Consider the following 16,374-nt stretch of genomic DNA (forward strand, 5'->3'; position numbering starts at 1 on the left):
TTCTATGGTAATCAACTACAACAAGAAGGTTGAGATAGCTTTTGAAAATCAAAGAGGGTATTGTTAGCCTTTTCCTGTGACTGTGAGGCCAAGAGTAGGTAATTAGGTTCTTTCTAAGAAACTACAAGTGCTCAAGCCATCTTGATGTGCTTTGAGCATGAAATCTTACTAATTTTCCAAGGCAACAAAAGTACCTAGCTTATTTCCATGTTCATGCAACTGAGACTTTTAAGATGACAGATGGTAACAGAGCATTAGCTTTCAGAAGTCCTTTTGTAAGACAATTACATTTTTACCAGTTAGATTTTACTCAATGCATTTTTATGTGGTTGGATACCAGTTCCATTTTACATTGTGCAACCCCTCAATCTGGGTTTTACGTGGCTATGTGCGTCTCCACAGCATCACAAATGTAGAGCGAAAGGTTGTGTATTTATATATTATTACTGTCACCTACATTAATGTGTCCCTTACTCTTGAAAGCAATTGAGAAGTCAGACTACGTTGCTTGCTCATTTCCTTAACATAGTTCCGTCTCCTATAACAGTATACATACTGTTTTTTGTTTTTGTTTTTTTTTTAAGATTTTATTTATTTATTTGACAGAGAGAGAGATCACAAGTAGGCAGAGAGGCAGGCAGAGAGAGAGAGGGAAGCAGGCTCCCTGCTGAGCAGAGAGCCTGATGCGGGACTCGATCCCAGGACCCCGAGATCATGACCTGAGCCGAAGGCAGCGGCTTAACCCACTGAGCCACCCAGGCGCCCTACATACTGTTTTTTAAAATAGGAGAAAAAAAGAGTCTAAGAAGAGCCAAATCATGTTAATCAACCTTTCCCTTAACTAAGTAAAACGAATGCACAAACTAAAAACAAGGGAAGCCACTATCTTTCCTATCACAGCTCAGAATAAGCCCAAATAAACAACAAAGAAAGGGCTAAGTGTGAAAGCCCTTCTCAATTTCACAAGGACAGAACAGAAAAGACACATGGTACAATTTCAGTAGAGTTCGGAAATGTCTAGATTTTGCCTGTAAAGGAAAAGTGGCCAAAAAGACCATTCTGGGGAGAAGATGGGAAAAAATGCAATGGCACACCAGAAGGGCCTCTGGTTTTGACCCAGAAACACTTCTCTTCGGAAGCAATTCAGAGCCTTCAAGGGCGAGCACGGGATCCTTGGCTGTCTCCCCTGCACTCTGGGGGACTACTTACTGTTAACTGCCAGGGCTGGAGCCTGGGAAGGTCACACCCACCTGGTCACATCCCGCGTTCACCAGTTCCTGCAGCATCTGTCGGTTTACTTCTGCCGCTGCGGAAGTGCTGGATTCGTTAGCAAAAGGCAACAGGGAGTATCTGATTTCTCTCAAAGCTTTCTGATAAGGTCCGAACTTTGGGGTAGCTCTCATCTGCTGCTGTTGCCTGGCAGCATCCTTGCCCCCCACGACTTTGGTGGCCAGGGAAGCATCACTGTTTGGTCCCACAGGCAGCCCCTGAGCGGAAGACTTGGACGGCTGCTTTAAGCCCTCCCGAATCTCCTGCAGTCGCTGGCGGCTATTTCCAGAATAAGTTGTGGCAGGAAAAGTCTTTGGCCTCATTGTTAGTCCAGTTTCCTTTTACCATAAATACAATCGTCTTAAAGTGTTTTATTATTAAAAAAAAAAACTGTCAACAGTATCAGTTAGTTGTAAACATACTTTCAAAACAATTTCCTTTTGAAAATCTTCTTTCCTTCAATTTCTGTAGTTCCTATAGAGAACCTAAAATTTTCCAGAGTCTTCATTTTGAAGATCATCGTTATCTGAAAAAGAAAATTGAAAGAACATACTCATTTGTGGCTTTCACATACTGTTAACAATACTTTTCAGAAACAGACAATGATCTTGAAAATATTCCACTTGTTCCACTTGGAAGGATTAAGAAAGAACATATCACCTCTCAGAAATGATTAAAAAAAAAAACTGTTCAGCTTTGGTTGGCACACATGACATCTAGACACTAAGATGCTTCCTGTAATATGTAATCTGCAATAAAGTAAATCTCCACAAGCTCGTACTGACTTAGAAATATTTAACTCGGGCCAGAGCAGACAGTAGTATTAACAGTTGATAGCTCATTTAAAATAATTCACTATAATATAATTTCATTTTGAAATTCACAGCTTGAGTGAGCTTTCTATATGAGGTCTTGGATTTCTGGCTTGTTCCTAATAACCAACCACTCAACTCATGAGCCACACCTTTGTCTCTTATCTCCATAATTTCATTAACCTACTCTCCCACCCCAAACCTGTGGTCCTTCCATGTCTTTAGAAATTATTCCTTAGAAGGGCGCCTGGGTGGCTCAGTGAGTTAAGCTTCTGCCTTCGCCTTAGGTCATGATCTCAGGGTCCTGGGATCAAGCCCTGCATTAGGCTCTCTGCTCATCTCTCCCACCCCTTTGCCTGCCTCTCTGCCTACCTGTGATCTCTGTCTGTCAAATAAATAAATAAAATCTTAAAAAAAAAAAAAAGAAAGAAATTATTCCACAGAAAGCCCTCCCAAACCTCCTGGAAGATACCACAAAACTTATCCCATTAAAGGTATCCTAATATTGCAACTGAAAGCAGTTCTAACACAACATGCTATGAGATTCTGAAGATAACTACTCCCTTGTTTTATTACAAAGTGGTCAAGTTCTTATCAGCATTGTGACCTAAATACCTTTCTTGTAGAAACTGATACTTACATGAAAGGGGACTGTGAAAAGCATGTGGGTGATTCTTTCTCAGGGTACGCGATGACCATACTAACGAGGGGCTGTTTCAGTAAGTCATTCATAGAGATCACCTACCACTCTGGCATGGAAACAACTTCTGCATGTAGAACTAGGACCACAAAGCCATTTTTTGATAGTGAATTACACCCACCCCAGGCCCAATTCACTGACTACTCTGTTGTTCTTGCATCAGAAAACAAAATGGAGCCCAACACGATACTGCCCTTAGCAGCCAGCGCTCCTGGAAGCAGGATCTAGCTCATTTGGTGACTGGGTGACCCGGGACAAGTCCTTTAACTTCCCTCACCCTCTCTGGGTGAAACAGATGACACCATTTAGTGAGAGGAGGGCAATGGTGAGCTGAGTAAGACCATGCATGGAACCGGCTCAGTAGCCCCTGGAACTCTTTGGTAAACAATGTTTTCTACTACTTGTGTTACTATTATTTGTGTAATTAGCTGTCAGATGCCCAGTGGTGGCAAAAGCACAGACCTGCAGCAAAGCCTCTGGGCTCACACCTGAAGCTCTAGGGGCCCCTCTCTCTCCCTGTCTCTCCTCTTCTGCCCTCACTCATTTCACTCCTTTTTACCCACAGAACAATGAGCAAACTGTAAAGGAGATGCATTTTGTATTTTAATGAACAAAGAAAAACCAATTAAAAAAAGAGCAGTCTTTTAAAACCACAGGGCGAAGGGGATGATCTGGACTTTCTGTTTCAGTAAGGAATTTCAGAACTGTAAAATGGAAATCTGCTTCACAGGCTTCATCATGTAGAAGGAAAAATGGTTGCTAATATTTGTCCAGTATCCACTATGTGCCAGGCTCTAAGCGCTCTATATGAGTTTACTTATACAGATCTATTTCAAATCATATATGACCGTAAATCTGAAGAAATGACATTAAAATTACTATTCTTTTCTTAGAGGTGGGAAGATGGAAGGTCTTAAAAAGTTCAAACTATTCTCAATGACAGGGAAGATTCTATTTAGAAAGTAAGAAGCAGACTAAATACATTTTTCAACATGAAATCCCTATTTTAATATACAACATCTAACACAGTAAAGTCACCGAAATGACTGTTTTAAGACTATGCAGACAGTGGACAATTAGATCCAAGAACTGCTGAGATTTCCCTGGGGCCTGGACCAGAGTGTTGGCGGGGGGCCAGAAGCCCAGAGCTCTGCTTAATTGGTGTAAAATGGGGCGTATTGCAACCACACTCATTTTCAGTGACTTCGTGGTCTAAGCATCTGTTTTGAAATACCTGAATTTCTAAAACCATGAATTCCCATTCCAGCAAAAATACAGAGATTCTCAAGGAGCTGCCAAGCACGTATGAAGAATCCTGAGTGACTCGCTATGTCTGAGAACAGGCAGGAGAGTTCTATCTTTTCCTGTGGGAATTTACACAAATCACTTTGTTTCTAATCTCTAGGGTCTTCTCCCCCCCCCTTTTTTTGAAAACTGAAATACACAAGACATAAATCATCCTACCTTCACAATAAATCATCAGGGAGGGTTTCTTTGCATCAACAGGTACCCACCCTTCCTATACCATCTACTCATCTACACCCCAGCCACCCACCTACCCACCTTGCAAACATTCATCAGAAGCCTACTAAGTCTCAGGAACTGCTAGTACAAATAAAACCAAAATCCAGCCTTCGGCAAGGGGAGGGTGAGGTAGCCAAATAAACAGCTTCAAAGGAAAAGAGGTGCCCAAGAGGACGGGAGGAAATCATCTAACAAGTGGGAGAATAAAGGAGAAAGCCAGAAAAAGCCCCGAAGTAGAGATAACTGAATCTAAGTGTAGGAACAATGGAATTCCAGCCAAGGGGAAAGGCCTATGCAAAGGCGCAGAGGACAGGCCCCACCCCTCACATTTACATCTGGGTGGCAAAGGCTTTTCCCAGAGAGTTCGGGAGGGAGGAGGGATGAAAGTGTGGGTGCTGGACAGGGCTCCACCCAGCAGGACCTTCAAGGCCATGTTAATTGTCTGGACTCCTTGCAGATGGTGGCAAGTCACTGTCTGTGGTTAAGCTAAGGAGTGACGTGGCCAAAAGTGCCCTTAAAGAGGAGTCTGGAAGCCAACTGGAAGGTGGACTGCAAGGGACAACTGCAACATACCAGGTGGGTGAGGAAAGCCTGGGTGAGGGGCAGCAGTACCAGGGAGGGAGGAGAGAGGGTTTCAGGAGCTAGTTACACCTTGGCCAGACACGCTGGGCTTAGTCTAGCCTCAGAGACATCAGTGAGAGCCACCAGCTCTCAAGGGGAACACTTGCCTAGCTAGGGAGCTCTCTGCTCAGCCTCGAGAAGGAGCGGTTAGGTAAGTGAGTGGAGAGCTCATATCCCTCCCAACTGGCATGACTCAGAAGAGAAGCCTCATTTTACCGTCAGGTGATATTAGCAAACTGAAGAGAAGCTACAAAGCTGCTTTGCACTCAGCTAAGGGCGGGCAAGAGTCACAGGAAACAGTCCACACTGAAGAAAAAAGAGCTTTGAGAATGCCCAATCCAAGATGTGGGGGTGTCCCTTCTGCCCAGCCACACCAGCAGAGAGAAGGGGAGCCAGGCACAGGTGAAAGAGGCCCTGGTGGGTTCAAGGCTTGAAAGCTCTCTGGAATTTACTGTAGAAACACAAAGTTACTGAAAGCTGGGGAAGAAGTCAGTCTTTTGGGGGGGGGGGGTTGGGGGGAGGGCTGTTTTCATTTAAGTTGAACATATATTTCTTAAGGTGCACAAATCATAATAAGATCAATGAATGTTCCCAAAGAACACACCCTTGTAATATTATCTAGATCAAGGAGTGTGTCATTACAACCCAGAAGGCCCAGGCCCCCCACAGACCAATGCCCCAGGGGGGATCACCTTCACTACTTCTAACACCAAGGATTAGTCCGACCGATTTTTGAACTTTATATCCATGGAATGACATGGTGTACTCTTCATGTCTAGCTTATTTTGGTCGACACTGGTTATCGGTACAGTGATATGTAGCAAGAGTTTGCCATTCTTCAAGGCTGAGTAATATTCCATTGTATGAATATACTTGTTTATCCATTCTGCCACTGAAGGACATCTGGGTTATTCCCAGTCTAATTTGCTTTTGCAAATTGTGCTGCTGCCGTATGGCTGCCGGAGTCCACATGGTTCCGGCCCCAGAGCTATGAGGGGTTGAGGAGCGAGTGGTCGGCTCTGAGACACTGATTCTACCACCACATCCAATACTTGCTGTGTAGTTATTGGCAGAGCCCTAGTGGTTCACGTGGTACCTTTGTGGGACTATAAAAAGGTACCCCTTCCTCAAGTAAGCTGTTACTATATTATTGTACAACATGGGCAACTCCTGCCCTGGGGAGCTTTCCAGAGCTCTGTGGACAGTGGCCTGGCACACTCTGAAACATACCGATGCCACATGTCACAATCTATCACACTGTCACAATCTATCACACAAATGTGCACACACACACACACACACACACACACACACACCATACACCTCCCAGGGAGAAGGGCAGGTAAAGTCTGAATCACAAGGAGGGTGGGAACTGGACCTCTGAGGCAGGTTACAGAGGAGTGATCATGTGTACTCTTTGGAATGGGTGCACAACATGCACGCCATGTGACTTATGTGTAGAGGTGACTCTCTACTGCTGCACAGGTATTCTGTGAGTGGCCCAGAGTCTCCACATAGGCTACTCATGCCCTTATTTAAGTGAGTATTCGTATGACGTGAAGTACACCCTTTTACACGTAAGGCCCTTGAACAGTGCACAGCTCAAACACCCATACGAGGTGGCCTTGTTACTAACTCTTAGAGAAGCAGAAAATAATGACCAGTCTCTGACTTGAAGAAGTTCACAGCTTAAGATGGGAGACAGACAAGAAGATCAATTACTTAGATAACATGACAATAAAAGTCTACCCAAAGAATTAGGGGATCCAAAATAGAATAGTAGCTGGAAAACAGAAAAAGGTGGGTGATTCAACAGCTTAAGAAGTAGAACACATAAGGGTCAATGATATTCACTACAGGACTGGTTTGAAAGGGGAGGCCACATTTCTGATTTAGGAACCAGAGCCGATGGTAGTACCATTCTCTGGGCCAGGACAACCACCTGGACTATGAGCATGAAGAAAGAAGCCTTGGTGGAGATGGAGAAGGGCACTTATCAGGAGGTAAGGACAGGTCTGGGGACACTGATTCAGAAGATGGCTGTTTCAGTGCAAAGGAAAAAGCAGCTGCAGGTGAGAAGCCTGGCTTCCACCCCCGGCTCTGGCACTTAGCTCCATGTGATCTGGGCAAGCACTTCATCTCTCAGAGCTTCAGTTTCCTGCGGGGTAACAAGCCTTTCTCTGTCTACTTGACAGGGCTGCTCTGAAGATCACAGGTAAAACTCCGTGTTAGATCATTCTCATCGGTAATGCACAACACACTGGCCAATTATCAGAATTACTAAGAAGTTCAGGACTCAGAATCAGTAAGACAAAAAACAGCTTTTAATCAAGTCAAGAGACAAGACCAGGGCAAAGTCCAGATTGGTTTAGTGGGAAAGGAACCAAACTGAATGTAGAAATGTAGGTGAGTGACTCCTCTTTAAATGACTACTTGATAGCAATGCTTGAAAAGTTAAAGTAGCTTCCTTTTTAAAAAAGAAAGCACGAAGAGAGAAAAAACTTAAGTGATTAGACTTAATGTTTGAAACATGTGGCTACAGCCGGGCCTGAGTTGGTCAGTTTTGAGCAGTACCTGAGCTTCAAGAAGCTGACTCCTTCCCAACCAGCCAGCATCAGGTTCAACCTGGATGCCCTAGGGCAAGTTAAAGGCAACAAATTCTTCCTTACCTCTGAAACTTAGCAAGACTATTCTCTCTGCGAGGAACAAATACCACTCCCAGTCTGGTTCACTTATGCCTCTTACAATTCTCGGCTGAAAAACCCCCTCTGCAGAAGGACCTCCCTGCCCACCCACCCAACCTCAGAAACCCTGGTGTCCACTAACAGCCCTGTCACAGTGTATAACACATGACTGATGTGCCTGCTTCCATCCTGAGTCACTTCAACTGCAGGGTCTATGGGGCAGAAGCGCGCCTATCAGACGTGCACAAAGGCCCGAGAAGATCTGTTGAATGAATACATGAAGTCACCTAGCACTCTGGGTCTGTCCCCTCCATCCTAACCCGGTGATAAACCCTGCCAGTGGGCTAAAGACGGTAGGGAAGAGTGCCTGGCACAAGGCTGAGCACACGGAAGGCACTCAATAAACAGCAGTGCTCTTTCTCTGAAGTGTAAGACGTGGGCCCACCTGAAATGTTCCGCAGCGATGTTCACAAGTAACTGTTATACAGAGTTGCGTAACACGGTAGATTATTCCGTCAGAAAAAGGAATGAAACTTTGACACAGGCTACAACATGGATGGACCTTGAAAATGTTATGCTAAGCAAAGTAAGCCACATAGAGGGACAAATACTGCACAATTCTGCTTCCATGGGGGGCCTAAGATATGCAACTTGCGAGAGCAAAGCAGAATGGAGACGGCCACGGGCCAGGGGAACGGGAACGGGGAGCTTGCGTACAGTTTCTTTTCAGATGATAAAAAAGCTCTGAGTATAGATTACGGCAATGACGGCAGTAACAATGTGAATGTACTTAATGCAGCTGAACTGTACACTTATGAATGGTTAAAATGATAAATACGGGGCACCTGGGTGGCTCAGTGGGTTAAGCCTCTGCCTTCAGCTCAGGTCATGATCTCAGGGTTCTGGGATCGAGCCCCGCATCGGGCTCTCTGCTCAGCGGGGAGCCTGCTTCCTCCTGTCTCTCTGCCTGCCTCTCTGCCTACTTGTGACCTCTGTCTGTCAAATAAATAAATAAAATCTTTAAAAAAAAATAAAAAAATAAAAAATAAAATGATAAATACTATGTATATTTAACACTCATACAAAAATGGGGGGAGGGGCACCTGGGTGGCTCAGTGGGTTAAGCCGCTGCCTACAGCTCAGGTCATGATCTCAGGGTCTTGGGATAGAGTCCCGCATCAGGCTCTCTGCTCAGCAGGGAGCCTGCTTCTCCCTCTCTCTCTGCCTGCCTCTCTGCCTACTTGTGGTCTCTCTGTCAAATAAATAAATAAAATCTTTAAAAAAAAAAGGGGGGGGAATCGTCTAACTATTCACATTTAGTTGGTGTTTGAAGACTGGTTCCCTTGCTACACATAGTGACACGTGCAGAGACCGAACCTTGGGACAGGGTGCCGGCAGGGGGGCAAAGTCCCCACACAGAGTGCAGACTAACCTGCCAGGTGCCGCATACGCCCTCCCACGCATGCGCCACCCCACAGCGAGGAGGCCGAAACACACAAGGCAGCAGCTTCCCAAGAGCAGCGGCCCAGAGATTCTTGGGAGTTTTAAGCACTCATGTGTCCCACAAACATTCCAGCTATAAAGCCAGCCGGCACAGGTGAGACCAGACATTTCTGTGTTGATGTCTGAACTGACACAGAAGCCAAGAAATACCAAGTGGATGAGCCCTTAAACGGAATCTGGCTCAGCTTCTTTTCCTTCTGTTTCTCCCTCAACAATTTATTATGAAAATTTTCAAACATACAGAAAAGTCAAAAGAATGATTCCGTGACACCCCATTAACCCACCGCTGGGGAAGCTCCTCCGTGCAGCGGGAGTGGGAGGTCACCACCCACTCTTCTCATGTTCTTCTCATCTCCCACCCTCACTGAACAGAAAGTGCTGGTCCTGCGACCACCACAGGCATTGCCCCGTGTGTAAAATAGCAGCTCTGGGCAAACTGTTCCAGCCTGAACAATCTGGAAAGCATGAAACTTTCCTTCAGTCTCATAAAGAATGTAAGTATTTTCTCAGCTTGAGATGCTGTATTTTAGGTTTTAGTTTGAAGACAGTAGGTTTCATGGCCAAATTATGAACTTATGAAAGAATTTTTCATGAGAATACTCACCAAAGATTGCAGCTGGAAATGAGGTACTCGGACACACCATTATATCATTTTAATAAGTTCTTTCATCAAGAATTTTCTAAATATGACACTAAGGCCTCATGAATGTGGATTTTAAAAAAAAGAGAGTATCAAGCAAAGTAAGTCTAATTTTGGAAATTCATTTGGCATCATCAATCAATTGAAATATACTTTAAAAGAAACTATAAGACACCAGAATTTTAAAACTATAATACAACTCACAAAACAGAAACACCTCATTTCCAAACCTGGAACTGAAATGACTACTTAGAATAGGTAGCTCATGTAAAAATGTGAGAGCAGTATTTGAAGCATCCCTTAATCTGGCCCTCTCAAACCCAATTCCAATCCTAGAAAGTGCTATCAGATGTTCATAAACTTTCATTCTAATTTCTGTTAGTGCTTCACGAACCCACACTGGATGCTAAACACACATCAAGCCCCAACCGCAGAATCAACCAAACCCATGTCTCTTGAGACCCACACTAATGACAAACACTGGCATTTTTAAAAACTGTATTTCTTGGACCTAAGATTCCAGTTATTATTTAAATCATATCCTTCCTATAATTAACTAGCAAAGTTGAAACTAAGTCAGGCAGACAGGTCAGGCTTCCAGCCAGACGCTGAATGTCAGAAACACAAACTACCATGCTGACGGATCTCTTCAGTACCGTCCAGGCTAGGAACCACGACAGGGGCTCCCCCTCATAATGTGGGTCTTTGAGGAAATCAATGCTTACATTCCTCTGGGGATCCCGGAAAACTCACCAATAAATAGTGCAATCACAAGGCTGCAGTGTGTTTAGAAGTGCTATATGCCAAATACTCTGCTGGATACTATGAGGTCTCACCCAGGAAGAACAGGGTCTCGTCTCTAAATAAGCTTACAATCTACAGGAAAAGCAAACCATCATGTTCTCTATTAGCTCTGTACCTGATATCTGTGGGATAATGCATAACGTATGCATGATGAACAACGGCATAAAAAAATGAAGCCACAGAAGTTTGCCCTCAAGATTACCACACAGAATGATCAGGTTATAGATAGATTTATGACCCATTATTTGCAGCATTCCTAACAGCAAGCAACTGTATGGGATGGGTCTCCTTATCTTCAACTCCACACCCCAGTGCGGGTTTTCAGTCTTTTTTTTTTTTTTAATATTTTATTTATTTGACAGAGAGAAATCACAACTAGGCAGAGAGGCAGGCAGAGAGAGAGAGGAGGAAGCAGGCTCCCTGCAGAGCAGAGAGCCCAACATGGGGCTCAATCCCAGGACCCTGGGATCATGACCTGAGCAGAAGGCAGAGGCTTTAACCCACTGAGCCACCCAGGTGCCCTGGGTTTTCAGTCTTTAAGAAAGCATTGCTTCCTCCCCCTCCAAATTTCAGACACACACCAGTGAGGGAGTCAGAACACCTATCCCATTTGAGAGTCCCTGCTATGGACAGAGGTAATAGTGTGACTGTCCAAAGAAATCCAGGACATGTAGATTTTGGAGAAAATCCACTAGAGAAATGATTGTTTCAGCAAAACTAGAAAGGCAAAAGGCTATGATTTGATGAAGGAAGTGTGAAGCTATTCTTAGAGTCTGGAACTTCCTGTGAAAAGGCTCAAACACAGAAGAGAAAAATGAATAGGCAGATAATGTTGGGGAGGGGGCAGGTATTGTCTGGTACATTTAATGAAAACACAAGAGTGAGACCTCTGAGGTAGGGTGACATTAATTAGGAATGAAACCTGCTGGTTCTTAGCTTTCCTGATCAGGAAAACTGCCTGGAGGCCAATACTCCAGAGGCCCACTCCATTCAAGAGCAGGCTTATACTCATAAGATCTTTACCATCCTTACTAATTTAGAGGTTGCAGAATCTATGCTATGCCACAAAAGAGCAAAGATTAGTTACCAATAACTATAAACCACAGCTACAAAATATGAGGTTTTTTTCACTTGTCCTCCAAAAAATTCCTATGAATGTTAAAGATTAGTACATGAGCAAAAACTATTTAATTAACTTAAGAAACCTTTTGTCACAATTAAGTTGACTTGGTCTAGATGGTAAGCAACATAAGGTTTTCATATAGTAAACGGTAAACATTAAGTAATGTTAAATTTCTGTCCTAATTTTAATATCACCATTATCTTTATTTCCAACACTACTTTGTTTGATTAACACTTCAAAAATGAAACGATAGATCAAATAATATTAGCTTTAAAAATACTGAGAGAACAGCTGACTTGGTGAAACTGGTGGCCCAAGGAGGGCTCCCTTCCAACACCAGGAGCCATTCACAGGTGCTGCGTAATAAAGCCCTGGCTCATACAGCAGCATCCACACAACACATAAATGGGAACGGTGACCTCCGAACTTGCGCCAGAGGCCCAGTTCTGTGCAGAGGAATTAAGCAATAGGCTTTTGTTAAAAAAAGAAAAAAAAAAAAAAAAGAATGAGATTTAGAGAATTTTTTGAGCTAGAAGTCAGTCATTTTTGGGATTATTAAGCCCAACCCCTTCATTCTGCTGACCAGGATATTGTGCTCCCTTTTAAAGCAGATTTACAGTTAAGACAAAGTAAAGGCACTGAGTTGTCTTCTGTATTTCTTCAAGTCATTTTTTAAAAGTCAGTGGGGGGGGGGGGTGCCTGGGTGCCTCAGTGGGTTAAAGCATCTGCCTTCGGCTCAGGTCATGATCTCAGGGTCCTGGGATCCAGCCCTGCATCATCAGGCTCTCTGCTCGGTGGGGAGCCTGCTTTCCCCTCTCTCTCTGCCTGCCTCTCTGCCTACTTGTGATCTCTGTCTGTCAAATAAATAAATAAAATCTTTAAAAAAAAAAAAAGAGAGAGAGAGAGAGAGAATCAGAGCCGTTAAAAATAAATAAATAAAAATAAAAAAATAAAAGTCAGTGGGGAATATTGTTTAGAAGTTTCATATTATAATGATGAAATAAAATATAAAAGCAGCTTTTCAACAAAACTGTGTTGGTATGGTTTACCTACTACAAAGCAGAACACCCCCTCCCCCTCCAAAAGCTTTCCCAAATCCTTCCTATGTGTTTATGGTGAATTTATCAGCTTCAACACCTGCCCCCCCACTCCCACTCCCACCCCCAAAACACAGTGGGATTTAGAAGCTTAGGGCTGGCTATTTACAACACAGCATTTAAAATAACAAGGCATTTTATTGTAAAAACATTCCCCTCCCACCAAAGGAAAAGTCCCTCCCATCAACCCTGTGATTTGCTAAGGAAAGAAATATGTACAGTTCCAATTTACACTCAGGTCAAAACTATTTCCAACTAGATGGAGAGGCTAGCTGAATCTTTGCAGTTCTAAAATTCCATGATTTTAGTAATTCACCTTAATGCTTTTGCATGAGCTCTTCTGTTTAGATACCATTTTAAATAGCTTTACATTTTGAGATTTATTAAATGTTAAGCAATTCTTATTTCAAAGGAATGCTGGTGTACTCATTAAACAGTGTTCTATATACCTGGATAATGAGACCAAATTTTATAATAGGCTGAATAACATAGTATCTTGTTAATTATAATTTAAAACAGACTTTCTTAAACAGTCTCTGCATTCTTATTTTGGAAGACTGTTCTGTTGTTACCTTATTACAACAGCTGCTAAAGGAAAAAGTAAAAGATACAAGGCAGCTTAGTCTCTTGATTAAGCACTCAAAAATGGTGATCCATCATGGAGGGATTTCTGCTGAGATTCAACTAACTATATAGAGCAAGATCCACTTAGTACAAATTTCCTAAAAATAAGCCACGAGTCGCTTTCTCCATTATTAAAGGAAGGCTCCTCACCTACTTATTTAAAGTTTAAACACAACGCCTGTATAAAGACAACATACGTTTTTTGACTTTCCATTCAAATTTCAGTATGCTTAAGTTTCTTAGTAAAGTGCAGGCAAACTTTCCTTTAAAAATGTAACATATTTGCCTAATACTTTGGGAAGAGATCTGTTTGGCCACTGAACGTTCATCTGCCAAATGTAGAGCCTCTAGCTTAAGCGTACCATTAAACAATTTTTACGTCTAGATTACTCCTAAGAGCACGCTCACTTATATCCTACATACGTATGAAAATGTAAAAGTTCTTAAGATTTTGTCGTAATCTACAAAGAAAACGACAAATAAACTTTCACGACTATGACAAGAAAAAAAAAATACAGTTTCTCATCCGAAGGGCTCAGAACATCCAGGCAGCAGCCTAGGTCACCCGGGCCCCCGAGCCTTCAGGTGAGTTTCACCCCTTCGGGGGGTCTCCCCTCCCCGCCTTCCGCTGGGGCACCCGGGACTCCAGCGACCCACCACAGGTAGGCTCCGGACTTGCACTCCCGCCAGCCCCGCGCGCCAGACTTCACCCTGAGAGACGCTCTCCCCGAAGTTCCGAACGCGGGCTTGCGGAGGGAGGATCGGCAGGACGCGAATTAACTCAGAATTCGCGTCCCCGGAGTCGGCAAGGGAACCAACTGCACGTGCGGTTGCATCCGAAAAGACAAGCTCCAGAAAGTCGCCTAAACCGGGGCGCAGGAAAGGCGTGTTATGCAACGGCCGCCGCTCTCGCGGCCGCGAAAGTGTCCCAGAAGCTCGGGCTGCGACCCGCGAGGACCGGGAGGCAACTGGGGAGGGCCGGGAACGAGCGCCGGCCTGGCAACGCCGGGGCTCCGCGGGCTGCACTGCCGCGGGGGCGGGCGCGGGAACGGCCGCAAGACCAGCGGGGCACGAGCCGCGGCCTGTGGGGGGACGACCGCACGGCCTCGGTGGACGGCGGTGCAGCGGCCGCTGGGTCCGGACGCTGTCGGCCCCCAGCCGGAACGTCGCGCGGCCGGGTCTCGGGGTAAAAGCCCGCGGAGGCCGGATGCCCCTGGCGCGGACGGCCTCCCGGGACGCCCCTCTCGCCGCCCCGGCCCGGCCGCTCCAGCCCGCCCGGAGCCCGGCCGCGGCTGCCCGGCGCACAACAAAGCGGCGGACCCCTCGGGCCGGGCGCTCGCTCCCAACTTCCCCGGCTCGGCGGACTCCGGACGGCCCGAGACGACGCGCCGCCAGCGGAGGCGGCTCCCGGCGCGGGCCGGGCGGGGGCCGTGGGGGCAGGGCGCAGGGCTCCGCTCGGGACGAACTTCCTCGGCCGCCCCGCTCCCCGCCCCTTGGCCGGGCCGCCCCGCCGAGTCGGGCGCCCCTCCCGGAGCCGCGGCCCGCAGCGGCCCGAGGGTGGGCGCGGGGAGCCCCGGGGCCCCGCCGGCCCGCGGAAACTTCCAGCCGCCCCGCCTTGGCCCCTGGCCACACGCCCCCCGCCCCTGCCCCTTCACCTCCTGGGGCGCGGTCTACACCCTCCGGGGCGTCCTCGTCCGTGGCTCCGGGGCCTCGCGCGCCGGGGGACCGGGCGCCAGTGGCTGGAGCTGCTGCTGGCCCCACGGGTACGGGGGAGCCCCGGGCGGCGGCGGCGCGGGCGGCGGCTGCTCCATCTTCCCGGGGCGCTCACGCCGAGGCTCCAGCGCGCAGACCCAAGTGGGACATTCGCTACATTGTTGGCATTCCACGGGCGTCACGTGACCCCGCCTCCCGCGTCACTCTCGGCCGCATACCAGCCCGGGCGGGGCGCCTGCGGCCCTGGCTGCTCGGGGGCCGGCCCGCTCCGCCCCGCCGCCGTTTCCTCCCTCCCGGTCGCGGCCGCCCGCGCCCGCCGCCACCTGCCCGCGGCCTCCCCGCCGAGTGTTGCGGACCTTTTTGCCACTCTGCCACCCGCCCCCAGCTGCAGTTATTGCCCCATGGACTGCACTGGTATAAAAGTTGGTAACTGTCGTTAAAGCTACTGTTTTCTTAAGCATCTCACACCGGCCCTGGCGAAGAAAGTAAGTTAACAGGCCTGAAGGAGCCACCAAGTTACCCAATAGGTGTCAGCTGTTAAAAGTAAAGGCAGAAGAGGACAGACAGCCTAGTCCGCGGAATCAAGTAATAAAAGACGTTAAACTGTATACCCAAAATTAGTTTAAATGTAATCAAACCCCAGTACTGTGGATATATTGTTTATGAGAAATGTTTCATGATGTGCAGAACTAAATAGAAATGTATACCAACAAGTGAGAGTCTGAGTTTTGCATTTGCATTTGTGGGCTATGAGTGCAGTACAAGGGCATATGCAGGGATTGTGCAGAGATTTCAGTAGAAACAGTAGTAACCTGGAAGCCAAATCCTTAATCTACTTCTGGACTCTCCTGACATCATACTTCCTACCACTTACAGTCTGTGGCAGGTGATGGTGAGGGCTAATTTGTTTTAAAAGCCAGTCCGATTTCCTTTTTAACTAATAAACTCTTGTGAAGTTCTTAAATTTTAATGTGAAAAGAAACGGTAATGAAGGTCATTATCTCTGGACATTTTAACAACCTTCCCAGTCCCTCTGGTCTGCCATCCTGTCCACTTTCCTCTAATTCCTCTAATTCCTACCCAGGCTTTCAGTCCTGTCTTAGCTCTGGCAAGGAATCTTCCTAGATTGCCCTCCTCTTTTCTCTCCTCTTTGAGCTCTGGTAATTAAACCAATTATTGTGCAGTTAGAGTTCAATTTCATTTTTCAATCTTCTCCTGTGCTCTACCCAGGCATCTTGCACAGTATAAGTCCCCAGTGGA

General features: G+C 46.1%; 1 protein-coding gene across 1 annotated transcript in view; it reads right to left on the reverse strand.

Moving 5' to 3' along the window:
- Positions 1-15,272, reverse strand: part of LATS2 (large tumor suppressor kinase 2) — a 76,266-nt gene extending 60,994 nt beyond the window's left edge. Inside the window, exons 1-2 of the mRNA XM_045978100.1 lie at positions 15,057-15,272; positions 1,251-1,795 (exon numbers count right to left, since the gene is read on the reverse strand). Coding sequence (XP_045834056.1) covers positions 1,251-1,592 — 342 coding nt within the window. The 5' untranslated portion in view covers positions 1,593-1,795; positions 15,057-15,272. The remainder of the gene's footprint in view (positions 1-1,250; positions 1,796-15,056) is intronic.
- Between the last annotated feature and the right edge of the window lie 1,102 nt (positions 15,273-16,374).

The sequence above is a fragment of the Meles meles genome, chromosome 14 (assembly GCF_922984935.1).
Source record: "Meles meles chromosome 14, mMelMel3.1 paternal haplotype, whole genome shotgun sequence".
NCBI classification, from domain to species: Eukaryota; Metazoa; Chordata; class Mammalia; order Carnivora; family Mustelidae; genus Meles; species Meles meles.